The 22,007-nt window shown below is 46.6% G+C and overlaps 3 protein-coding genes across 6 annotated transcripts; 1 reads left to right on the top strand and 2 right to left on the bottom strand.

Annotated features, from left to right (window-relative positions):
• Nucleotides 1-5,165: 5,165 nt before the first annotated feature.
• On the top strand, nucleotides 5,166-5,752 carry DPM3 (dolichyl-phosphate mannosyltransferase subunit 3, regulatory). The gene is made up of 2 exons (XM_003768111.4): nucleotides 5,166-5,291; nucleotides 5,403-5,752. The coding sequence occupies exon 2, from the start codon at nucleotides 5,408-5,410 to the stop codon at nucleotides 5,714-5,716; it is 309 nt and encodes a 102-aa protein (XP_003768159.1). The 5' UTR covers nucleotides 5,166-5,291; nucleotides 5,403-5,407; the 3' UTR covers nucleotides 5,717-5,752.
• A 979-nt stretch (nucleotides 5,753-6,731) lies between these two features.
• On the bottom strand, nucleotides 6,732-9,913 carry SLC50A1 (solute carrier family 50 member 1). 4 transcript variants are annotated; one of them, XM_031966700.1, is made up of 6 exons: nucleotides 9,620-9,638; nucleotides 8,972-9,049; nucleotides 8,702-8,825; nucleotides 7,884-8,045; nucleotides 7,199-7,318; nucleotides 6,732-7,116 (listed from the first exon to the last, which is right to left on the bottom strand). In XM_031966700.1, exons 2-6 carry the CDS (start codon nucleotides 9,031-9,033, stop codon nucleotides 7,015-7,017), a joined length of 570 nt encoding a protein of 189 aa, XP_031822560.1. In that variant the 5' UTR covers nucleotides 9,034-9,049; nucleotides 9,620-9,638; the 3' UTR covers nucleotides 6,732-7,014. The 4 variants fall into 4 exon arrangements, with proteins under 4 accessions (XP_031822560.1, XP_003768110.1, XP_031822559.1 ...); XM_003768062.4 differs by lacking the exon at nucleotides 9,620-9,638 and adding an exon at nucleotides 9,390-9,538; XM_031966699.1 differs by lacking the exon at nucleotides 9,620-9,638 and adding an exon at nucleotides 9,154-9,334.
• Nucleotides 9,914-12,301: 2,388 nt separating this feature from the next.
• EFNA1 (ephrin A1) lies at nucleotides 12,302-19,167 on the bottom strand. Its single transcript, XM_003768061.2, has 5 exons — nucleotides 18,923-19,167; nucleotides 14,782-15,077; nucleotides 13,896-13,961; nucleotides 13,448-13,501; nucleotides 12,302-13,111 (listed from the first exon to the last, which is right to left on the bottom strand). Exons 1-5 carry the CDS (start codon nucleotides 19,012-19,014, stop codon nucleotides 12,999-13,001), a joined length of 621 nt encoding a protein of 206 aa, XP_003768109.1. The 5' UTR covers nucleotides 19,015-19,167; the 3' UTR covers nucleotides 12,302-12,998.
• Nucleotides 19,168-22,007: the final 2,840 nt, after the last annotated feature.

Genomic DNA, 22,007 nt, shown 5'->3' with positions numbered 1-22,007 from the left:
AAGGGGAAAAAACTTATCTTTCACAAGTATGAGTAGGAGAAGAATTTATGACCAGCAAATGACAGAGAAAATCAGAGGGAAATTGGACAACTTTGATTATATAAAATTAAAAGTTTTTGCACAAATTAAAACAACTCAGGGGTACCACTTCACATGTATCAGAGTGTGACAAAATATGACCAAAGAAAAAGGAAAATATTGTATGTTGGAGGGAATGTGAAAAAAACAAGGACACTAACTAATGCATTGTTGCTAGAGTTGTGAAATGATCCAACTATTCTGGAGAGCAATTTGGAACTATGACCAAAAGGCTGTAAAACTGTGCACACTCTAGGGGGCAGCTAGATGGGAAAGTATATAGAAGACAGGCCCTGAAATCAGAATGACCTGAATTCAAATACTGCCACAGACACTTAACATTTACTTTCTGTGTGACCCTGGGCAAATCACTTAAACCTAACTGCCTCACCAAAAATTTAAATCCCCAAAAGAAAAAAAAATCCTGAATATTCTTTGATCTACCAATACCATTGCTAGATCTCTATCCAAAGACACACCCACAAAAGGGAAAAAGATCTAGTTGTAGTACTTTTTGTGGCAGTTAATAATTGAAAACCAAAAGGATATCCATCAATTGGAGAGTGGCTAAACAAGCTATAATATATAATTATAATGGAATTTTTTTTTGTTTTAAGAAATGACAAGCAGTATGATTTCAGGAAAACCTGGAAAGACTCACATGAATTGAATCAGGGTGAAATGAAAAGAACCAGGAGTACATAGAACACAATAATAGCAATATTGTTTGATGAAGAATTGTGAGTGACTTTGCTATTCTCAGCAACACAATGATCCAAGATTAATGATAAAGCATACCATCTGCCTCGAGAAAAAGAACTGATATTGATTGAGTATGCTAACTGAGCATGCTATTTTTTCACTTTCTTTCATTTTTTCCTTATTCTAGTTCTCTTGTATAAAATGACTAATATGAAAATGTTTTACATGATTACACATAATATAACTTATATAATATAATATAACATAATCCAATGCTTACTGTTTTAGCCGGTGAAGGGAAGAAGAAAAGAAGGAACAGAATTTGGAACTCAAAACTTTAAATGAAAATGTCTTAAAAATTGGAAAAACAACAACAAAAATAAAAAAAGGAAAATCGGCAAAACTGATTAATATATTGAAAATTTCAGGAAATATGTCCAATGTATGACATTTGTCAGAACATTTTTGAATAACTGAATACTAAATTTCAGTTACAGATTATGAAGAGTAAACATGAAATTTTTTATCCCTTATCACTGGCCATCCTTTATGCCTACAATACTCTTTGGCTTTACCTTTACCCATCTACTAATTTCCTTTACGAATTCAAATTTCATCTCCTGAAAGTTTTTTCTAATCTCTGCCACCCATCCCTTCAACCCTCCACTATAGTCTTCTGAGATTATCTTCTATTAGTACCTATTTACTTACAAGTTGTCTCCACCATTAGAAGGTGAATTCTTTGGAGGCAGGGGCCATATTTTTGCTTTTCTTTGCATTTCCCAATGCCTGACATAGTAAGAGCTTACTAAATACTTGTGGAGAGCAGAATGCTTTCAGGAAAAACCTGGTAAAACTTACACAAATTGATATAAAGTGAAAATAACAGAATCAGAAGAACATTGTAAACAGTTATAGCAACATTGTATGATGATTAACTGTGAATGACTTAGCTATTCTCAGCAATATAATAAGACAATACTGAAGGATTTGAGACTGTCTACTTAAAGAGAAAGAACTGATGGAGTCTGAATGCATTTTGAAACATATTTTTTTAACTTTATTTTTCTTGGGATTTTTTTTATCTGTTTTTTTTCACAATATGGAAATATGTTTTGCATGATTGCACATGCACAATCATATCAAATTGCTTTCCTTCTCAATGAGGAGGGTGGGGGAGAAGGACGGAAAGAATTTAGAACTCAAAAATGTAAAAAAATGGTGGTTTAAAATAGTTTTTACATATAATTAAAATATTGAAGACTTTGAACAAGTTCTATGTGTAACCAGAAAAAAAAATTTGAGAAAAATATAAATGCTTATTGACTGCCCATCAAATATAATTACCTGGTACACTGTATTATTTCACAAAGTTGTGAAAATAAAATGAGATATTTTTAACAGTAAAATAAGTCATAAATGGTGTTACATAAGTATGTACAAATATAAACTATTAATAATAAAATATTATTATTATTACTTGTCTTTCATGTGTTTTTGTCTTGACTTCTTGTCTCCTTAATTAGGTTGTAAACTCCTTAAGGGCAGAGATTCTGCCTCACTTCTTTGTGTACCTATTGTGGGCCAAGATACTTTTGGATGTAGGGAATCAGAATTAACTACTACTCTCCCACAACACCAGCCAGAATTATTGTGAACACAAAAGCTATGTGCAGATCTGGAGCAATACGAGTTGACTGGGCCATCAGGTGGATGGATTTGACACCCACCTGGAGATCAAGAAGAATATTAATGTAGTTTTTAGGATTTTGGAAGGAGAATCCAGGGAACTTCCTAGCTGTAGTTTTCATAGTGTGTAGATGTATATGTCTATATTTTCATGTATGCATATGTATACACACATAGATACACTCTCTCTATACAGATATGTACACATATATGTATATGCACACACACACATATAATAGAAATTGAGAATTTGAACTCCCAGGCATGAACAACTCTAAGTAGGACAGTGGTCTGTAAAGTTCTTGGACACAGAGTAGGTATTCAGTTTTACCTTTAATCAACAGGTATTTATTTGTCGGAATGAAAGCCTGGTTTTAGCTATTTCCTTCTGGGTTGGTAATGACTTAGACCTCATAGGATTCATATCTCAAACTGTTAGAATATATGGTTTTTGGTTAGTTATACTTGTATATTTCATATTCCCTAATAATAATAATAATATCTGATATTTACATAGTCCCAACATCATTCCTCTGCTATATATGTCTCAGCAGAGAACCTCAATCAGAACCTTGAATCAGAAAATAGAGAGTACTCTCTTTTTCCCACTTGTACATTTTAAAGGCCCTAGTCCTCAGGAAGTTCCCTCTACCATTACTCTTGTCTTTGTTGAAGAGATTGTCTTTCTCTTCACCAAGACCAGCATCTAGACTTGTACTCTTCTAGAACATTATTATAGTTTTTTATTTACAAAACATATGAGTGGGTAATTTTTCAACATTGACCCTTGCAAAACCTTCTATTCCAAATTTTCCCCTCCTTCCCCCCACCCCCTCCCCTAGATGGCAGGTACTCCCATACATGTTAAATATGTTAAAACATATGTTAAATCCTATAAATATATATGTATGTATTTATACAGTTATCCTGCTGCACAAGAAAATTGGATCTAGAAAGAAAGAAAAAAACCTGAAGGAAAACAAAAAATTCAAGCAAACAATAATAGAAAGAGTGAAAATGCTATGATGTGGTCCACACTTAGTTCCTACAGTCCTCTCTCTGGGTGTAGATGGCTCTCTTCATCAGCCATGTCCATTAGAATTGATCGTTTGTATAATCTTGTTGTTTCCTTGTATAATGATTTCCTGGTTCTGCTCATTTCACTCAGCATCATTTCATGTAAGTCTCTCCAGGTCTTTCTGAAATCATGCCACTGGTCATTTCTTACAGAACAGTAATATTCCATAACATTCATATACCACAATTTATTCAGCCATTCTCCAATTGGTGGACATCCCTTCAATTTCCAATTTCTAGCCACTACAAAAAAGGCTACACATATGGGTCCCTTTCCCTTCTTCAATATCTCTTTGGGAAATAAGCCCAGTAGTAACACTGCTGGATCAAAGGGTATGCACAGTTTGATAACTTTTGGGGGATAGTTCCAAATTGCTCTCCAGAATGGCTGGATGTGTTCACAACTCCACCAACAATGCATCAGTGTCCCAGTTTTCCCACATCCCTCCAACATTCGTCATTATCTTTTCCGTCATCTTAGCCAATCTGAGAGTAGACTTGTACTCCTGATTTCCTTGTCTCCCAAAATTAGCTTGCTCCCAGAACCATTCCCCTTCTGCCATCAATCATTCCCACCATCCTCTATTCTACCCTACCTTGATGCCTATAAATAACCTGCATATTCTTCCTTAATTCTACCGACTTCTCAAACTATGATACTTTACCTGTCTCTCTGAGTCGGTAGCGAGCATGTGTGTGTAAAGAGGGAATAGACCAGAGATTTGAAAGATGAAATCGGTAATTCTTGGCACCGCTTGGACATGGTGGGATGGGAGACTGAGGAATCCAGGATGGAATTCCTAGGCCGGAAACCTGAGGGCCTGGGAGGAGGATGTGAACCCCTACCACAAAAGAGAAAGGGAGAAGGGAGTGATTAGGGGAAAGGATCATTAGTTCTGTTTTGGGCCTACGGGATATGCCAGACTGGAGATCAGAAGAGAGACTGGGACAGGAAAGGGAGACCTGAGCCTCCTCAGCATAGAGATGGGAGATAATAAATCCGTAGGGACTAATGAGATTTCCAAGTGAAGAGAATCCTGAGGAGCACCTTCAGAGGGCGTAATTTGAAAGCGGACCTGGCAAAGAAGGCAGGTATATAGGCCATAGTGTTTGTGCAAGTTTTGTGTAGATGGTGCATGTTGTTTTCCTCAGAGGGGCAAAGGTTTCATATGTATATAAATGCATAGTTATATTTATATATATATGGTTCTACACACACACCCACAATGCACTTATGTTTGCACAGACACACATTTACCTATTAGAACTGCAGAAAACGGCGCGCCGGGACAGCCCGACAAGGCAAGGACGGGCGCTTTAGCTAAGCTGGGTTTCTCACCGGGAAGCTCCCTTTCGGGGCCGGGGCCCCGAGCCCGGGCACCTGGCTGCCGCCGGTGATTGGCGTTGTGGGAAGCGGCAGGGAGCAGGGTACCCTTCCTCCATTCCTGCGGGGCAAGGGGAATCAGACTTTTGCAGTGGCTCTGGGAAAGAGGGAGCTACGGCTTCCTCCCACTCCTACCTAACAGTCCTCCTGCCCCTTCACCCGAACTGGGCAAGTGAAGCGACGCAGGGAGAGAGGCGTCTCAGCAGGCCTCGTGGAAACCCCGCGAAAAAACTACGAGTCCCATGAAGCCTCCCCGGGAGCGGCGCATGCGCGGAGGGCTCGGCTTTCTGGTTGGATTCACAGCCTCGGGAGAGAATTGTGGAAGGGGATTTCCTTTCTTACCCGCCGTAGGAGTTGCGAGGTGAGGGGGAAGGGGGTTGTGGGGGAAGGGCTGCTGGGGGGGAGGGGGGACGGGGGGAGGCGCCCCGCGGCCCCCCTGCTGACTGAAGCCGCACTTCCTTCCCCCCGCCAGTGACCATGACCAAGCTGGGGCAGTGGATCTCCACGCTGCTGGCGCTGATGCTCATCTGGCTGTGTCTGGTGCAGGACCTGCTCAACCTGGGCTATAGTCAAAAGTTCCACGATGTGATAGTGCCCTTGCCCGTCTACCTGCTGGTCACGGCGGGCAGCTACAGCCTGGCCACCCTGGGCTTGCGCCTGGCCAGCTTCAATGACTGCGAGGAAGCCGCCCAGGAACTGTTCCTGCAGATCCAGGAAGCCCAGGCTGATCTGGCCAGCAAGGGCCTCAAACTGGGATCCTCCGAGGCCGCCCCGGGCCGCCCCTAGGGCCCGTCCGCAGCCACATTAAAGGAGTAAATGTTCTTTCTTTCTTTACTTTGGAACTCCTCTGGGGCAAAGAAATGGGGAGGGGGGCGCACGCAACCTGGACCGAAGCTGGAGAAACGCCCGACAGAAGAGCTCGGGCTTGGGGAGAACGCGGGGGATGGAGAGGACGCTGGGATATGGGGAGGGGCTCAACGAGGAAAACTCGTTTCGCTATGAAAGCTTGCTTCCACTGAGGGGTTTGGGGGCTTTTTCTGGGTTATGGATGTGTTTGGCAAAATGGTAAAGCTTCGAAGAAAAATTTTCTAAATACATAAAGCAAAATATATGAGATTTTAGTAGGAAACCAAAGGCTGCTGGAAATTAAAGTGTAGCTTTTCCCCCATCGGAGTTCACAAACCTTTCCTCAGGCCATTAGATGTAGAGTTAGAAGGGACCTCAAAGGCCATCTAATCTGGTCCAATCTACTTATGATGTGCAGCTCACCCGTGTTGTACCCATTAAAAGCTAAAAGGCCTAGAGGAAGGACTCCAATGCCTTTTGCAAATCCTCTAGGGAGTATTTTGGGAGAAAGTGAGTAGAAATGGATGAGTTGCTTTCTTTACCAAAGGCAAGAATACTATGGATCCTTTGCAGCACTGAGTATGGTATATTAAGCCACAGACCTTCCTGAGTTCATTCTATCAATCACTAAAAAGCCTCATAGTATAGTCCAAGTGGAATAAGATTCTTTTCATTATTTTCCAGGATAGGACTGTTAAATCACCCCCTGCAGTCTCTCCTACTCCTTCAGATATTTCCTCATTCTTCTAGGAAGTCCTGAAGTCTAGCTTCAAAATTAACTTCTCTAATCTCTGCTTTCCCCTTAAGACCTTCCTCTTCACCTCTCACTTTCGAAATCCTTCTCCTAACTCTAAATTCTGCTATTTCCACCGGTCACTTCTTTTCCTTGACTATAGATAAATTCTTTATTTCTCAATTTGATAGAATCACAAAAAACAGACCGAGGAGTACAAAAGAAGAGTATGTATGTGATAGTTTATTATAAGGCACAGAATGGAACTAAATATTATCCCAACCCCATATTAAAAAAATAATCTCTCTCAAAAATAAACATGAAAATCCCTCCCAAATAAAAGCTCTAATTTTGGTCCCTCTGCTTCCAAAGAAGGCAGTTCTTCCACTCCACCCCACTGCGACTTAAGAGGTTAACCAAGGAGGCATAGCTGAAGAGTCTTTGGCAACAGATTGGCAGCAAGGTGACAGGTGAAAAGATAGGTATGATATACCCTCAACCATCCTTAGGTTTGAAGAAGACTGTAGTTCTTTTCTTGAACCTGGGGGTATTGCCAGAAAAGCCCTAGGCGTACCAGGCTAGTAAGAATTCCTGGTATGTTGGGCACCTGGAAAGAAACAAGAAGTTGAAATAAAGTGAGGGCTGATTTCCCACTCAGTATACCCAATACTATTTCTGTTCTGGCTCACCATAATATAGAGGTCTCTGAGGTGGAGGCCATAGAGCGTCCAGGAAGCAGAAGCAAGGAGGGTAGCCACAGTGAGGGAGAAGGACAGGCATTGAGTGGACTTTGTCTGAATGATCTTGGCCTGTGGGGAAGGATGTCATTAATGCCCTTCAGACCCTCCCAAGAAGGTTATCACATCCTTTCCTCTGCCTCTGTTTAACACACCTTCTCTTAACCTAGATAGTGGAATCTCTCTCTCTCCATAACCTCCAGTGTAACAGGCAGTAAAATTCATAGGAGCCAAAGGGTTTGAGAATTTAAGAGTTCTTAGAGACTACCTAGCCTGACTTCAATTTAGAGATGAGGAAACTGAAAGTCTGATAAAAGAAAGAACCTTGCTCCACATCACAGGGGCTGAAATCAGCAGATTCAGAATTTAAACCTCAATGTTCTCACTCCAAATTCAGTGCTTATTCTACAATCTTTTTCTTTTTATTATTATTAGTTTATTCCCCCTCCCCTAATCCAAGAATACAATTTCTTTTTATTTTTGTATTTCCCCCCATTCCAATCCAGGGTCCCTATTTCTGTGCTGCTGAAACCCAGTGTCCTTCTCCACCTTCACTCCCTTTCCTTCAGCATCTACTCCTTTTCAGACAGGAAGACTAGCACCTTTGCATCCATGACTCCCTCCACAGTGAACCCACCAGGTCAGCCAAGGGTGACAGGTACATGCTGATGGTGAAGATGCTACAGAAGAGGCCCAGCTGCCTCAGCCTGGAAGTCCAATCAGGCACCAGGAGCTGAAAGTAGGTATAGCCCAGGAGGAGAAGACCTAGCAGGGCAGCAGTTTGCAGGAGGACAGTACGCTGTGAGGGGAAGGAAGAATGGGGTGATAGCAGTCCCAGTCAGTTACCCCAAACCTCAGCAATCCCCAAGTCTCTATTTCTGTCCTAGTCACTTGAGGGGAAATAAATTGAAGAAGGAATCATGCAGGAAACTCCTAAGTCTGATGGATAGGGAGCACATACACACATGTACATATATATTTAAAACAAATATACATGTTAAAAGCCAACTAGGAAGCCCCCAAATCTGATGGATAGGCAGCACACACACACTACATTTGTATATGTATATGTGTACCTGTTAAAGAAATGACCTCCAGGTAATTAGCATCTAGACATCCCCTCTTCCACATTTCTCATCTATATTACCACAGTCACCTAGTATACAGTCTTGCAGATACTTAGGGTTAATAGATGCTGAATTGAATTGGATCAGTGCTAAGGAAGCAGGAAGCAATTCAATTCAGCAATTGTGGAACAGTGTTAGGGCTCAGACCCTGAGGGAGAAAAGAATATCATACAGGAAGGCTTCCTGGAAGTAGGGAGCCCAGCTAAGATAGCCCTCCAGGAAAAGGCGGCAATATGGAGCGCAAGGAGAATTCTAGGAAATGTTGACATTGCTTGCCAGCAGTACTCCAACAGGGCCTTAGAGGCTGCGGGATGGGATTAGCCGCTACCTTTCGGGGACAGTAGCGGAGGTATGTCACAATATAGAGAGTCTGGAGCAAGGCTCCCACTGAGTTCACCACGACGAGAGTCTTGTCTCCCTTGAGAAGCCCGTAACTCAGCCAGCTTAGGTTGCTGCAGGTGAGGCAGAGGACAGGAGTAAGAGAGAGAGGCTGCTTTAGCCCCAGCACCCCAGAGGCCACAAGCTGGAAGTCTCCCCTCCCTGTTTTCTCCCTCTCCTCCCCAAAGACTTGCAAAATCCCTTTCCCAGCCAGCCTCACTTGACATCCGTGGTGAGAAAGGGCAGGAACTGGATATTGTTCACACTCCGGGTGGTCTGCATGTGCCGGAGGTCCGAGCTGTAATGGAATGGGAGGGTTAGGAAGGATGCTGGGCCTGGGGCTGGGGCCAGGGGGAGACCCTCCCCTGCTGGTACCTCCTGGGGTCGAGCTCAAATCCTCACCTTTCAGGCCACTCATTTCTTCCCTAAGCCCCACCCCTAATTCTTAGCTCCACCCCCTCTTTCTACACCGGAAGCAGCAGAGCCCACCACGTCGCGGTCGTGGTTGGGGGGGTCGTGGACTTGAACTTGAATTTGAACTTGGGCTCCAAGTTCCCAGACGTGGGCCCTTATCCCTGGTTTCATTTCCCCCTCGGGGCCTTTTGGGCTCCAGCCCCCAGCCCCAGTTCGGTTCTCACAGGCCGGTAGAAAACATGCAGAGGGTGAAAAGCACGCAAGCCCCGGAGAGGAGCGCGTCCGGAGCGGCTGCAGCCTCCATCATCTCGGCCCCAGCCAGAGGCCTGAACTCTCAGGCGTGGCTCCCTGATCCTCGGAGCCCCGCCCCCGCCTCGAGCCCCGCCCCCGCAGCGATCTACGGCAGCCTGGCCCCGCCCCCTTCCCGCTCCCGCCCCGCGCATCCGGGACGTACCCCGGCCCTCAGCCCTTTGGCGGCCTTTGCCAGGCGCCTCCCAACTGCTAAACTCGGGGGAGACGGGCTTCCCACGCCGCCACGCAGGGACATAGCAAGGGTGCCTTACATGCTTGACACCCAGCTCGAGAGACCGCGCCTTTCCCCCACCCACTCGCGGGATCGTTTCCCTGAACACTTGGTACCGTCCCTCCCTCCGGGCAGTCCCGACAGGAAGTGGCCCGGGCTTCCCACGTGGCAGGTGAGCGGCACTAATGGCAGGCGCTGGCCCGCGACTAAGCGCCCGAAAGTGGTTTGCAGACGCTATCGGCGCGACTTCTCTCCTCGGCCGCGGGCGTGCGTCCTCCGGCTTCGGGCCCATTTCACAGGCAGAGTAAGAGAACCGAGGGGTGTGATGCCCTTTGTCCCCGTTCCCACGGCTGATATTGTCAAGGGTAATCCCCAGTCCAGGGCTCTTCTCGGGCGCCAGCCATGGGGCAGGGAGAGACAGAGGGGTGCGCTTCGGCCCAAGGAATCAATTCCCAGCCGGGAGGCTCAGGACCCAGGGGCGGTCCCAGGTTCAAACCTTGTTCAAAACAAAGTTGTGCCAGCCCCGGCCAGTCACTTAGCCCCTGGGAAAGGACGCGGCAAACCATCCAGTCCCTCCGACAAGCAACCCCCTGCATGGTACCGGGGGGCTCTGCCCACAGGGCCGTGAAGCGTCAAGACGCGAGGGACTAGCGGCCCACAACCCGCCGGGCCCTGGCTAGGCGGAAATGCAACTCCCACCCTCGGGAGCTTGCCTTCTCTCCAGGAACACTTCCTATCTAGGCACGTGGAAAGTATGCACTGGACAAAGGAGGACAGGGAACAGGCATTTATTAAGCCCCTTCTGTTTGCCAGGCACGGTGCTAAGTGCTTTACAGACCTGTTAGCTTTGGGGGCAGGGGATGAGCGAGGTAAGGGGATGCAGGAGGGGCCATTCGCCGAAGCCCTCGTAAAGGCATCTGCGCCAGGTAGAGGAAGAGTGCGAGCATCGCAGACCCGGGGACAGCCGGGACTAGAGACTTTGAGTGGAGGTAAGGCTGTGAAGAGGGGGCGGGGATATTAAGGACAGTTTAGAGAGCTGGAAGGGGAGTAATATTAGGGAATAGGCTGGGGGTCCAATTACGGAGCAAATCAGTGATTGTGGTCAAGTCACTTAACCATTTCTGCTTCTGAGGCAACTGGCGACAGAAATTACACCCCGGTGGCTGATGTAGGATGTGCATAGGTGGAGGGGTCCGCCCTAAAGCTGACACACGGTACAATAATGGCATAACCTGATCAATTCGAAACCTTGTAGATGAAGTACCTGCAGTGTGCAAGTGAGTCTGCTGAGCTTGGAATTCTCTTTCCACCTCCCACGCGGTCTTGGGACTAGAGATGTTTCCACCCACATACCATACATAGTACTGGCGTTACCCCGAGCCACAGTTGATTCACCCTTTCCCTGCCCAGGCCCAGACCCCAAGCTTTTTGAGACCCATAAACCTAAGCTTCTGACCAATTCTACTCTAATATCTAAAGGGAAAGGGAAAAGAGCCCAGGAAAAGTCTCTTTTATGTTTCTGAAGGGCAAGAGAGAAAACTGCCTCGGAAAATGTGGGAATTCAGAAAGAGTGATTCAAGGAATGGACTGGACTCACACTCTTCTGGAGAAGGAAATAAGGGCTGGGGGGTAGAAGGAACGGAGGTTGGACATCAAAAGCTTCTTGACTATGGAAGGAACTACAGCAATCAAGCTGGAGCTGGAAGTATCTGGGTCCTCATTTTGCAGAGGAGAAAATTTTAGAGATGATGGCAAATGATGAGAAACACTGACTTCTAAGTACTCATAAATGGATCAGTCATATACAGAACTGAAGGGGCCTAAAAAACAAATGACCCAAGTGACAAAGAACTAGAAATTGAGGGGATGGCCCATCAAAACTGGGGAATTGTTACACAGTTGTGGTATGTCACTGTGATAGAATACTCTTGTACTTTAAGAAATGAGCTGGCTAATTTTAGAAAAACATGAGAAGACTTGCATAAAATAATGAAGAATGAAATTAGTAGAACCAAGAGAATGTTGGATAGAGTAACAATAATATTGTCCAAAAAACTGTAAACAATAAAATTATTCTGAGTATAAATATTAAATCAAAGAGAAGATCTTTGAAGGAATATGCTACCCACCTCCAGAGAAACAATTGATAAAGAGAAATATGTATATTTAACATCACACACACATTTATAATATCTGTGTCAAATAGGAACCTTCTCTAATATAGGGTGCAGAGAGAGGGAGACAATTCAGGACTTAAAATATAGCAACAAAACAAATAAAGTTTATAAAAATGATCAGATGACCCAATTGTCTCCTTTTACAGATGAGAAAACCAAGGCCCAGAGTAGCTATGACTTTCGAGTGACTTTCCTAAGACCCTCAGCTAATAAATGACAAACCAGCCCTTGGGATTCTAATCACCCAATCCCAATCTAGTGTTCTTTTCACTACACAATATTGCTCCAAAAGGAGAGGCTCCTAAACATTCAAGCTAGGGGAGAGGTGGTCCCATGCAGACAGGAGAAGTAGCCTGACAAAGGTCTTCAACCTGTTCACTGAGGGGACGGAGGAAGGCCAAAGACTATAACATATAATTTCATTCTGACAAAGAGCACTTATGTAAAAACAACAACTTTAATTGTAGAAATCTCTCCAGGGAGAGATTTTATACACAAATATATATACATATACATACATACACAATGGGCACTGCCCTTCTACACAGCACATGTTGGGGCCCTGCCCCTCCTTGACTGTCTGGCATTGCTCTGAGATAGCCCCCGGAGGGGTGGCTCTGAATTAGGAGAGCCCAAGCTGTAACCTTTTGCCAATATGGCATTACAGATGGAATTGTATGTGAGTGTGTAGGGAAGGCAGACTCGGCGCACCCAAAATGCTTCCTTCTCCCCATCTTCCCCCTCCCACATGAAAAGCTCAGTTTCTCTTTCTGTTCCTTTAGACTTCCGTCTTGGGCACTATTGGTTCTTCCATAGAGTGCATCCCCCGGGTCCATCCATAAGCTTCCTACTTCTAAGAGGAGAAGCTGCCCTTGGTTAATTTCATTCTTGATCTTTGGCAAAACAGGAGAAATGAAGAGATCTGTGTCGTCTCAACCATGGGGGCAGGACAAGTTGGCACTGCCAATCTTTTCTGGCACCCCTAATACTGACCCATTCCACCAGGGTGGCAGGTTTGTACTACGCGAGTTCCTTGGGCAGAGAATTCCAGTTTTCTCCCTTGGAAAGGGGCAGTTAGCCCCTCTTTCCCCAGCCCAGTTCTAGTCCTCAAAAGCTGGGATGGATGCTCACCCTCAGGGGGTATGAAGCAGTATGAGGGGCAGAAGCAGCACAACCCAGGCAATTGGAAAGGTCCGAGGGGCAGCACTGTGTCCAACACTATGCAGGACCTGGACATTTGCATCATCTGGAAGGAGGGAGAGAAAAATCATAGATTCAGAGATGGTATGGATACTAGAAATAATCTAACCCAATTGTATTACTTTAAGGATGAGAAAAACTGAAGCATGAGAGAAGGGAAATGCCTTTCACTCTGAATCCATCTTTTCACTAGACCAAATTGTCTCAGAGAGCATGCTAAAGGCAACCCCTTTAGTGAGAAAGCACACAGCTGCTGTAGGGGTGCCTGTGACTTTGCTCTGGCCATCTCTACCACCAATCCCCTGTGCAGTCAAGACCACCAGTCCATATCAAGTGAGAACCTCCCTCTTCTGCCTCATCCGGCCCCTCCCTTTCTACCCACCTGCTGGAAGTCGATTCTCATTCTGTGAACTGGCATCCACCTGGGGACTGTGAGCTGGAAGACATGAAGAGAGGAGATTGAGAGGGCAGACACAGGAATTTGGCAAGGGGAGGGAGAAGGACCCCCTATTCTGAACTCAGAAGCCCCAGGCAACTTCTATCCATACCAACAGTCCTGCATTGGTCCTGTGATCTAGACCTTCAAATTTGGAGAATCACATGATTCAACCTTTATTTCTCAATTAAGTAAATAGAGGCTCAGGAAGGTTGTACACATCTAGTGTCTCAGAGGCAACTAAGTAAACAAGTCAGGATTAAAATCCAAGTCCCTTTACTTCAGATTTAATGCTTCTTTCCTCTTTTCCACCTATTCTTATGTCATGAGGTCCATTGTGGTATGATATTAGAGGGTGGGCAGTAGAACTAACACAAATAGCCCATATACTCACTGATTTTGCCACCGACAGTCACTTTCAATCTCAGGCACTGGTCGCCATGGTGATGAAGGGGTTTGGCTGCAAAAGACACCCATATTGTGGTGAGGAGGGGGGCCCCCCTTCAAAGAAAAATCCCGGTTCCACCCATTTGTCCCCTGTTTTTCCTAGCTCCTGGCTTTCTTAATGCTTCTAAGGAAATGCATCTCTAAGACTGTTGATGATACTTGGATATTAATAGTTTCCTTAATGGATGAAAGTGCCTGGGTATTAATGATCTGTATATGTTCTCCTGACTCTTCACTCTCATATCCTGGAAACCAACTCCCCAAATAAGGAAGAGTAGGGACATAAAAACATAACCTGTTGTAAAGCCTTAAGGAGAAGGGTCAATGAAATAAAAAGTGCTGTCTTATCTGGAAAGGGGAGGGTGTAAAGAAATAGGCAGAATAAGAAAATGATCCCTAAGACATGTTAATGTAAGTGTTGTGATCGGTTCTACCCGAGATTAGAATATGTACTTTGCTTTGTTCTATTGGTGATATTAGTTTTGTTTTCCTATTTAATGTGTACCTGACACCTCATAAAACGTTCCTTTGATCCACCTAATCTAAGGTGGGCGGGCTGAGCTGCTCCTCTGGTACAGGAGTCTGGTTTTGCCAGGGAACCCCTGACCCTTGATGCCTGAAGAGTAAAATCTGAGCAACTTTTGACAAATGTAGACCCAGGAACTGGGTCTAGAGGCAGATTCCTGGCTGCCCACTCCATTCTCATCCTGGTCAGAATACTCATGTGCTCTAGCGAAGCCCACCCTCTCTCCCCAGAGATGTTCTCCTGCCTCACGTTTATTGCTTTTCCACATTGTGTTCCCCACATGCCCAATGTCTGTATGCTGACTCACAAATATAGTAGTAGCTGTGTCCTTCTTTGAATTCCTTTCCCAAAGTAAAGGGGGTAAATCGTTGGAACTTCTCAGATAACTTCTCAGGACCATGCCGGGCATTGGGCTGGTTACATTGCCATCGAACTTGTTCCTTGGATTGAGGCTGGCACTCTTGATATTCCTCATGCTCCACTAGATACAGTGTATAACGCTCCATGGAATCTGGAGCCACAGACTCATCCTCATAATGTGGACAGATGATGTCCAAGTAATCATTTAGTTGGACATGGACTGTGTAATCTTCATTCTGAAATCTGCACATAGAGCAGAGGAAAAAGACAATGTCAGCTTGAATCCAATAGCAAAATTGTAGAGTTCAAAACTTTTTAGCCACATAATGCAATCTAAGACCATTCCTCAAAGAATTCCTTTTACAACACACTCGACAAGTGGACATCTAACCTCAGTCTCAAGACCTCCAGTGAGAGGAAAAGCATTCTGGTTTTATGTATTATTTCATTGCTATTGAGCTTTTTAATTTTATCTATTATTTTATAGCTCTATTATCTCTGTTAAATGTTCCCTTTCTAGTTTTATACCATGCCCTGAAAAATGTCACCAAGAAAGCTCTAAAAGTTGCTTTTGTCCCCTAAATCTCACTATGAAAATGTTAAACGCTACTTTCCTCCCCTGAATAACTCTCCACTAAATCCCCAAATATCAATCTCTCAATGTTGTTGTGGTTGTTCAGTCGTATCCATCTCTTTGTAATCATACTTGGGATTTTCTTGCAAAGATACTAGCATGATTTGCATTTCCTTCTCCAGTTCATTTTATAGATGAGGAAATTAAGGCACACAGGGTTAAATGACTTTCCCAGGATCACACAGCTAGTAAGTATTTGAGACTAGATTTGAATTTACCAAGATGAGTCTTTTTGACTCCAGGTCCCATCCCATAGTCTCTCCACTGCCTCTTAGCTCTTCCTTCAATAGCCCCAGTATAGGGATTCTTAACCTAAGTTCCATGAATTCTATTTTTAATATTCTGATAATCAATATAACTCATTTCCTTTGCAATATCATATATTCTCTCTTAAGCATCCCTGAGAAGGGATCCATAAAGTTTACCAGACTGGTAAAGAAGTCCAGGACACCAAAATGGTCAAAAGCATACAATTTTCATTTCTGATTTCTCCCTGTCCTCCCTTCCCTCTTCCTATCAGCTTTCAAAATTTTCCCCAAATCTACACTAGCATTTGTATCCTTTCTATTGAGACATCTATTACTTCTATTCCTCTAATGGACATACATAGCTAGATAGGAGAAAAAAAGAGGGACACAGGAAGTGAAGAAGGGAAAGAGACATAGAAAAAACTTTATAATCATTATGGCACATATAAAAATGTTAAGTAACTGCAAGAATAGTTTCTTCCAGTTGCCCCTGAACCTCTCCAAACACCAGTGTGATTGTAGCCTCTTCTCCAGTTCAGTGCTACTTCCCACAGATGTGTACCTGCACTTTCACTTATACCCGATATTCTCCCAATTCTGGCTCAGATCTTTTTTATCCACATTATCTCTCAAAATCACCTCCACCAGCTCACCTTGCAATCTCAAAAGCTCTTTAAAGCCATTTAAATCTAACACCTCTCCTCTTTTCCTTCTCTTGCTCTTTTCCAAAATTCTTTCCAATCAAGCCTTCCCCCCAAAAACTCTCCATTTTTCTTACTCCTATATATCCTCGTCCCGAAATCCATACTTTTATTCCCTGAGGAGAATTCTAGAAATGCTGGAGTTTTCTGATTAGCTGCAGCTCCCCTCTGCTTCCTTCCAAGGAGAAACGGGTCTCCTTGCCTCCTTTCTCCCCCTCCCCACATTTGCCCCCAGGCTTTACAGGCTCCAGCCTGACTGCCCATTTGCTCCTCCTCCCACAAACCCAGACACCTGGCTCCAGGCCAGGTGGGGTCCCAGCAGGAAGAGTAGCCATCTCAAACTGGTCAGCTTTCCAAAATGTTTTCAGTCACCACCACAACTGGAGGAAAGCAGTAACCTTTCTTGCCTACTAGAACATGTCAGTGCCCAGGGAGCATGGGGAAGTGGGGCAGGACATATCAAAGAGAATAAAGTGGGCGAGAGTGCCCAGAGCCACCCAAGACCAGCCATGAGCCTGTCCAGCAGGGCCCTGCCTGCAAACAGACTGGGCATTCCCAGGCCCTTCCCCCACCTCGGGGAAGAAAGAGAGAGAGAGGCTTTTAAAATTCCTCTCTGGGGAGATAAACATAGAAGCCATTTCAGAACAGGTATTTCAGCTCTGGGGCTGGCGTCTCTCTCCCTCTCCTCATGACAAGCACTGACTCACTCCCTCACCGCCTCCACCAAGAGCCCCAGCCCCAGCGCCCCCCAGAGCCTGTGAGATGTGCCAAGGTGGTTGTTCTCCGCTTAACAGCTCTGGTGGGGGTCAACTTGTCCATCCATGCTTGGGCACCCCCAAGGGCAAAGGGGAAAGCCTGTGTAACCATTGCAGGCCTCAGACTCCTGCTCAAGGCCAAAGAAGCATGTGCTACTTCAGATCAAGGCTGTTTCCTTCCCAGACTGCTGGAGAATGCTGCCCACTGCCAATAATTACCAATATAAGTCTCTTGATTGTCCATCTCTCATAAATATCTCAACTGGTTCCAAGCTGGGCCACCCTCAACACCAACCTACTCCTGCTTCTTCGGGGCCCACCTTCTGGCCTAGAATCTGGAATCTAGAATCATGTAGATTCAAAATATGTTTTATCTTCTGGGTGAGATGGACAGGGGCAAAAGCTCAGTTTGACTCTGGCACCCCTCATTCACTCTCCCTGGATTGGGAAATTCTTTGATTTCACTATTACTCTCCTTCTGGGAAATGGGGGGAGGAGAAAGGGGGGGAGGTTGGCAAGGAAGAGGCTCCTTCCTGAAAGAGAGGAAACCTGGGAACTTGGGAACGGAAAAGGCCAGGGCTCTCCCCCTCCCAGCTAATAGTTTCCTGCTCCCCCTCCCCCCAGCACCTGGCACTGGGCATAAACAAAGATTTTGTACTCTCCCACTGTGGCAAGACCAGGTCAGAAGAGTAAATCCTGGGAAAGGAAGGAGGTAAAGGGCAGGCTGAGCTAGTGGCCCTGAGCAAGAGGGCATTGCCCTTCTGGGATGACAACAGGCTGGGGACCTCCCCATAATACAGGATTGGAGGAAACAGGCTGTGTTGAAATGCGTGGAACTTAAAAGCACTGACCAGATTCTAGGGAGGTCTACTGTCGTAGCCCCAGCCCATGCCCACTTCTCTGTTCCCTGCCTTCCACTTTTCCCCCAAAACAGTTCCCACAATTTCTAAGGACTCTCAGGCAGGAACAAAGGAGCCGACATCTCCAGTCCCTCCCAGTACCATTTGCCTCCTAGCTTCAAACCAGTCCCAAGAATTAACTCCTTCCCACCCATTTTAACTCTTTCCTGATATTAGTGCCTGGGTCTTGCCCTCTCTAACCCACGGGTACCCTTCAGCAATCTGTCTTCCCAGTTATTTTCCCTAATTCTAACTCTGCAAAACCATCACCCACCAATCTTTGGCCAAGCTGAATCCAGTGTTTATCCCTCACACCCCATTTCAGGTCTCAGTAGATGATATGTGCTCCATTTTGGCCACGTTCCCAGCCCATCTTGAGCATAGAACACTTTCCTCTGACAACAAACTGGTTTGTGCCAGGTTTCAAGGAGAGTATCTAAATTACTAGTAAGGAAGCACTTTGGGAGTATTTGGGTAGAGGGTCCAAAGTACAGAGCAAGGACTGGGTATGATGGTGATCATTTCACGAGGAGTAGTGACTGTGGAGTGGGGAGAGAAGGTGACAAGGACCCTAAACTCCCTGGTTTCACAAAGTCTTAGGAGTACTCAAAGGCAGCAGGAAAGCACAGGAAAAGGTGGTGGGGGGCGGGAGGAGGGGGGAGAGGGATGTTTCCTGAAGGGGTACAAGAGAAGGGGAAGGAATCACAGAAGCACGCCCCTCTCGCCTCCCTTTCACAAAACCCCCAGAATCTGGAAGAGAAGCTGTGAATTCTCTGCGATTGCATCTGCCAGGGCAGTGTCAGTCAGGGCGCCCGAGTACTAGGGTTTGGGGAAGGCTGGGGAAAGCTTACTTGGGGTTTGAGCTGTTCCAGAAGACGGTGTGTCGGTCAGCGGAGGCCAAACTGCAACATAAGCCCAAGAGGGGAACCCACAGTAACTCCATAACGTGGCGCCTAGCCGGGCCGGGCCGGACCAGACTGGGCCAGCTCGGGCTGGGTATGAAGAGAGTGGGGGAAATCTCTTAAGAGTCCGGAGCTCGGGTGCTTTCCTGTGGCGGCAGTCCAGGAACGCGCAAACTACTCTGGCCTTGTAGCCCCACGGCTCCGCCTTTTGGGGCCAGCCCCGCCCCGCCCCGCCCCGGCCCGCCCCGCGCTCCTGGCCCAGGGGAGAAGAGAGAAACCTGAGGAGCTGGCGCGCGCGAGTGCGCGCGCGAGTGTGTGTGTGTGTGTGTGTGTGTGTGTGTGTGTGTGTGTGTGTGTGTGTGTGTGTTGGGAATGTGGGGGGTCACAGTGTGCCTCTGAAGCTATGAATGTTTCAATATTTGTGGATTTGTATCTTGTATTTGTGCGTTTCTGTATCTGATAAATCTTGATGTGTGTGTGACTATCTCAGAGGCAAATGCTTGTGTTTTCTTGTGAGGGATGTATGTGTGTGAGCTTGAACACATCTGTGTGCTCGCTTGTGTCTGGAAACGGAGGATTTGTTTAAGCTGGGGTCTCTGGGCAACTTTGTTTTGGGACTGGCCATAGATGTGGTGCATAATAAATGACAACTCCAGAACTTTTAGGCTTGCTCCTTTCCACATCCCTCCTTAGCTCCTTTTTCTCCCTTTCCCTCCTTAGTTCTTTTTCTCCCTTTCCCTCCTTTCCACATCCCTCCTTAGCTCCTTTTTCTCTCTTTTCCCTCCTTTCCACATCCCTCCTTATCTCTTTTTCTCTCTTTCCCCTCTTAACACATCCCTCCTTAGCTCTTTTTCTCCCTTTCCCTCCTTTCCACATCCCTCCTTAGCTCTTTTTCTCCCTTTCCCTCCTTTCCACATCTCTCCTTAGCTCTTTTTCTCCCTTCCCCCTTTCCAAATCCCTCCTTAGCTCTTTTTCTCCCTTTCCCTCCTTTCCACATCTCTCCTTAGCTCTTTTTCTCCCTTTCCCTCCTTTCCACATACCTCCTTATCTCTTTTTCTCTCTTTCCCCTCTTTCCACATCCCTCTTTAGCTCTTTTTCTCCCTTTCCCTCCCCCCAGTCCCGGACTCTGCCCGGGTCACTGCTCCTCCTGGCTTCTTTCACACCAAGTTGTTTGTTTTTCTTAGGTTTGTCAATGTTGGCTTTGTGTTAAGGGATTGATTGTGTCATCCCTAAAATGCCAGGAATTGTGCGTACGTGTGTACGCGCCTTACGATCAGGAACGAGAATGTGTGTTCATTTTCGGTGTCAATCTTAAGCATTTATTAAGCACCTATGGCGCACCACTGGGCTAAGAACGGGATGTGCATATTCCTGTGCGAATGTGTATGGCTGTCTCACAACCACAGTGATTGTTAACTTGATGAGGGTGCTTGTATATGCCGGTGCTCTGGCTTGTAGTTTTGTGTGTCCTCACTTACGTGTGTATTTATGTGCAAATGTTTGACTTGCAGTTGTGTTAATTCTGTGTTTGCTGGGAATGTGTATGCACGTGGATTATGAATGCAAAGATGTGGAGAGAGGAAGATAACAGCTTGTGAGCGCATGTCCGTGCGAATGAGTGAGAACGGCTGAGATTAGAGCAGAAGTTAATGGCCGTTTCCAAGGTGCAATGCCGTTTGGTGTTCTCTTGCTGGGGATGTCATACATACATGCATGTACCTAACTGGGTGACCGCACAGAACTATCTGTGGGTGGTCTCATATCAGTGTTTCTCTTGGGGTCTGGCGTCTACCTCCCCCTGGGGCTTGCAACCAATCCCATCGTATCTGTATCTGGGAGGAGGGGGGGGGGGGTTGTTTACGCCTCAGTCACAGTCACGGGGCCAGGTCTGTCTCGCTCCCGCTCCCCGCGGGGACAGAGCGCTCGCGGCGAGTCAGCGTGGGGCCCGCACGTGGGCCTGCCTGTCTGCGTGTCCTGCGGGGAGAGACGAGACGACGGGGCGTCCGAGCTGTCACCCCGTCCTGATCCGCTCCCTTTCCCACTCGGCTCCAGCCCCTCGCAATCTCATCCACCCCCCTTGTACGGCCAGGCTGGCCACTGCCCCTGTAATTACGCTCTTGGGGCCGGACGCGGCGGCCGAGTCCGGAGCTGAGGAGGGGGTGGAGAGGGGCCAGGACCCTATTCCTAGTAGGGGCCGGAGGTGCAGGAACCGGGATCCAGAAACTGAAGCTGAGTCGGACCCTAAACTGCCCACGCCCACTCCTCGTGACACAGAACACCCCCACCCCCATGCACACTCCACCCCACGCCTTTCTCTTTTCTTGGGCGCCAGCTCCGCCTTCTTGTTTACCTCGTGGCGAGTCTGGGGCAGCGACCCTGCCGGTCCAGGTTCCGGGGCCAAAGTCTCCTTGAGCGATGCGGGCTCTTGGTCCGTGGGGCTGAGCACGCACGCGGCAGGGCCAAGTGGACTCGTAGGTTCCCCTTCCACGGTCTTCTGCTCTTTCCCCACTCCCTGCACTTATTTTTTTTCGACTCGGAATGTCCTGACTACGAGCAGGGAGCAAAAGAGCGCAGTCGGGGTGGGAGTGGGGGGGGGGGGGATGTGTGAGGTCTTCGGGCTCCGCTGCTCCACGCCTGGCACGGGTTTGGACTTGTCATGGCTCTGTTGGGCCAAGCCGGCTGCTCGCCTAGCCAGGGCTAATTGCCGAGAGGGTTGGGGTAGGGGCAAAACTGAAAATTAAGAGAGTCTGGGGGTGCACCCCTTTTCTGCTCCCTGTGGAGGCTGGAAAGAACCCTGATAGAATTAAGCAGAGATACAGTTCACAAGAAAGGCTAGTCTGAACTGGGGGGTCTTCACCTAATCACCCCCGCCCCCTCCCCATCCTATAATCTAATCCCCACCCCCATGCCTGAACCCAGGCTATTCCTGGTGGACAGAGAGGCACTTTGATGGGAAGATTGGCAGCTAGAGAAACACAGCAGGGAGACCAGCCAAGTGAGAAGCCGAGAGCAAGACAGATGGAGACATGGGCGG

This window comes from Sarcophilus harrisii, chromosome 4 (assembly GCF_902635505.1).
Source record: "Sarcophilus harrisii chromosome 4, mSarHar1.11, whole genome shotgun sequence".
Classification (NCBI taxonomy): domain Eukaryota; kingdom Metazoa; phylum Chordata; class Mammalia; order Dasyuromorphia; family Dasyuridae; genus Sarcophilus; species Sarcophilus harrisii.
The sequence above is the reverse complement of the archived record's forward strand: the minus strand, read 5'-3'. Positions and strand labels throughout refer to the sequence as shown.

Coding starts and splice junctions, on each gene's coding strand:
- DPM3 (XM_003768111.4), top strand. CDS start 5,408: ATGACCAAGCTGGGGCAGTGGATCTCCACGCTGCTGGCGCTGATGCTC.
- SLC50A1 (XM_003768062.4), bottom strand. CDS start 9,472: ATGATGGAGGCTGCAGCCGCTCCGGACGCGCTCCTCTCCGGGGCTTGC. Junction 8,826..8,971: donor TTTCTCACCACGGATGTCAA/GTGAGGCTGGCT, acceptor CCTCACCTGCAG/CAACCTAAGCTGGCTGAGTT. Junction 7,319..7,883: donor TGTCACCCTTGGCTGACCTG/GTGGGTTCACTG, acceptor CCTTCCCCACAG/GCCAAGATCATTCAGACAAA.
- EFNA1 (XM_003768061.2), bottom strand. CDS start 19,014: ATGGAGTTACTGTGGGTTCCCCTCTTGGGCTTATGTTGCAGTTTGGCC. Junction 13,962..14,781: donor ACACAGCTACTACTATATTT/GTGAGTCAGCAT, acceptor TGTCTTTTGCAG/CCAAACCCCTTCATCACCAT. Junction 13,502..13,895: donor GACTGTCGGTGGCAAAATCA/GTGAGTATATGG, acceptor CATGTCTTCCAG/CTCACAGTCCCCAGGTGGAT.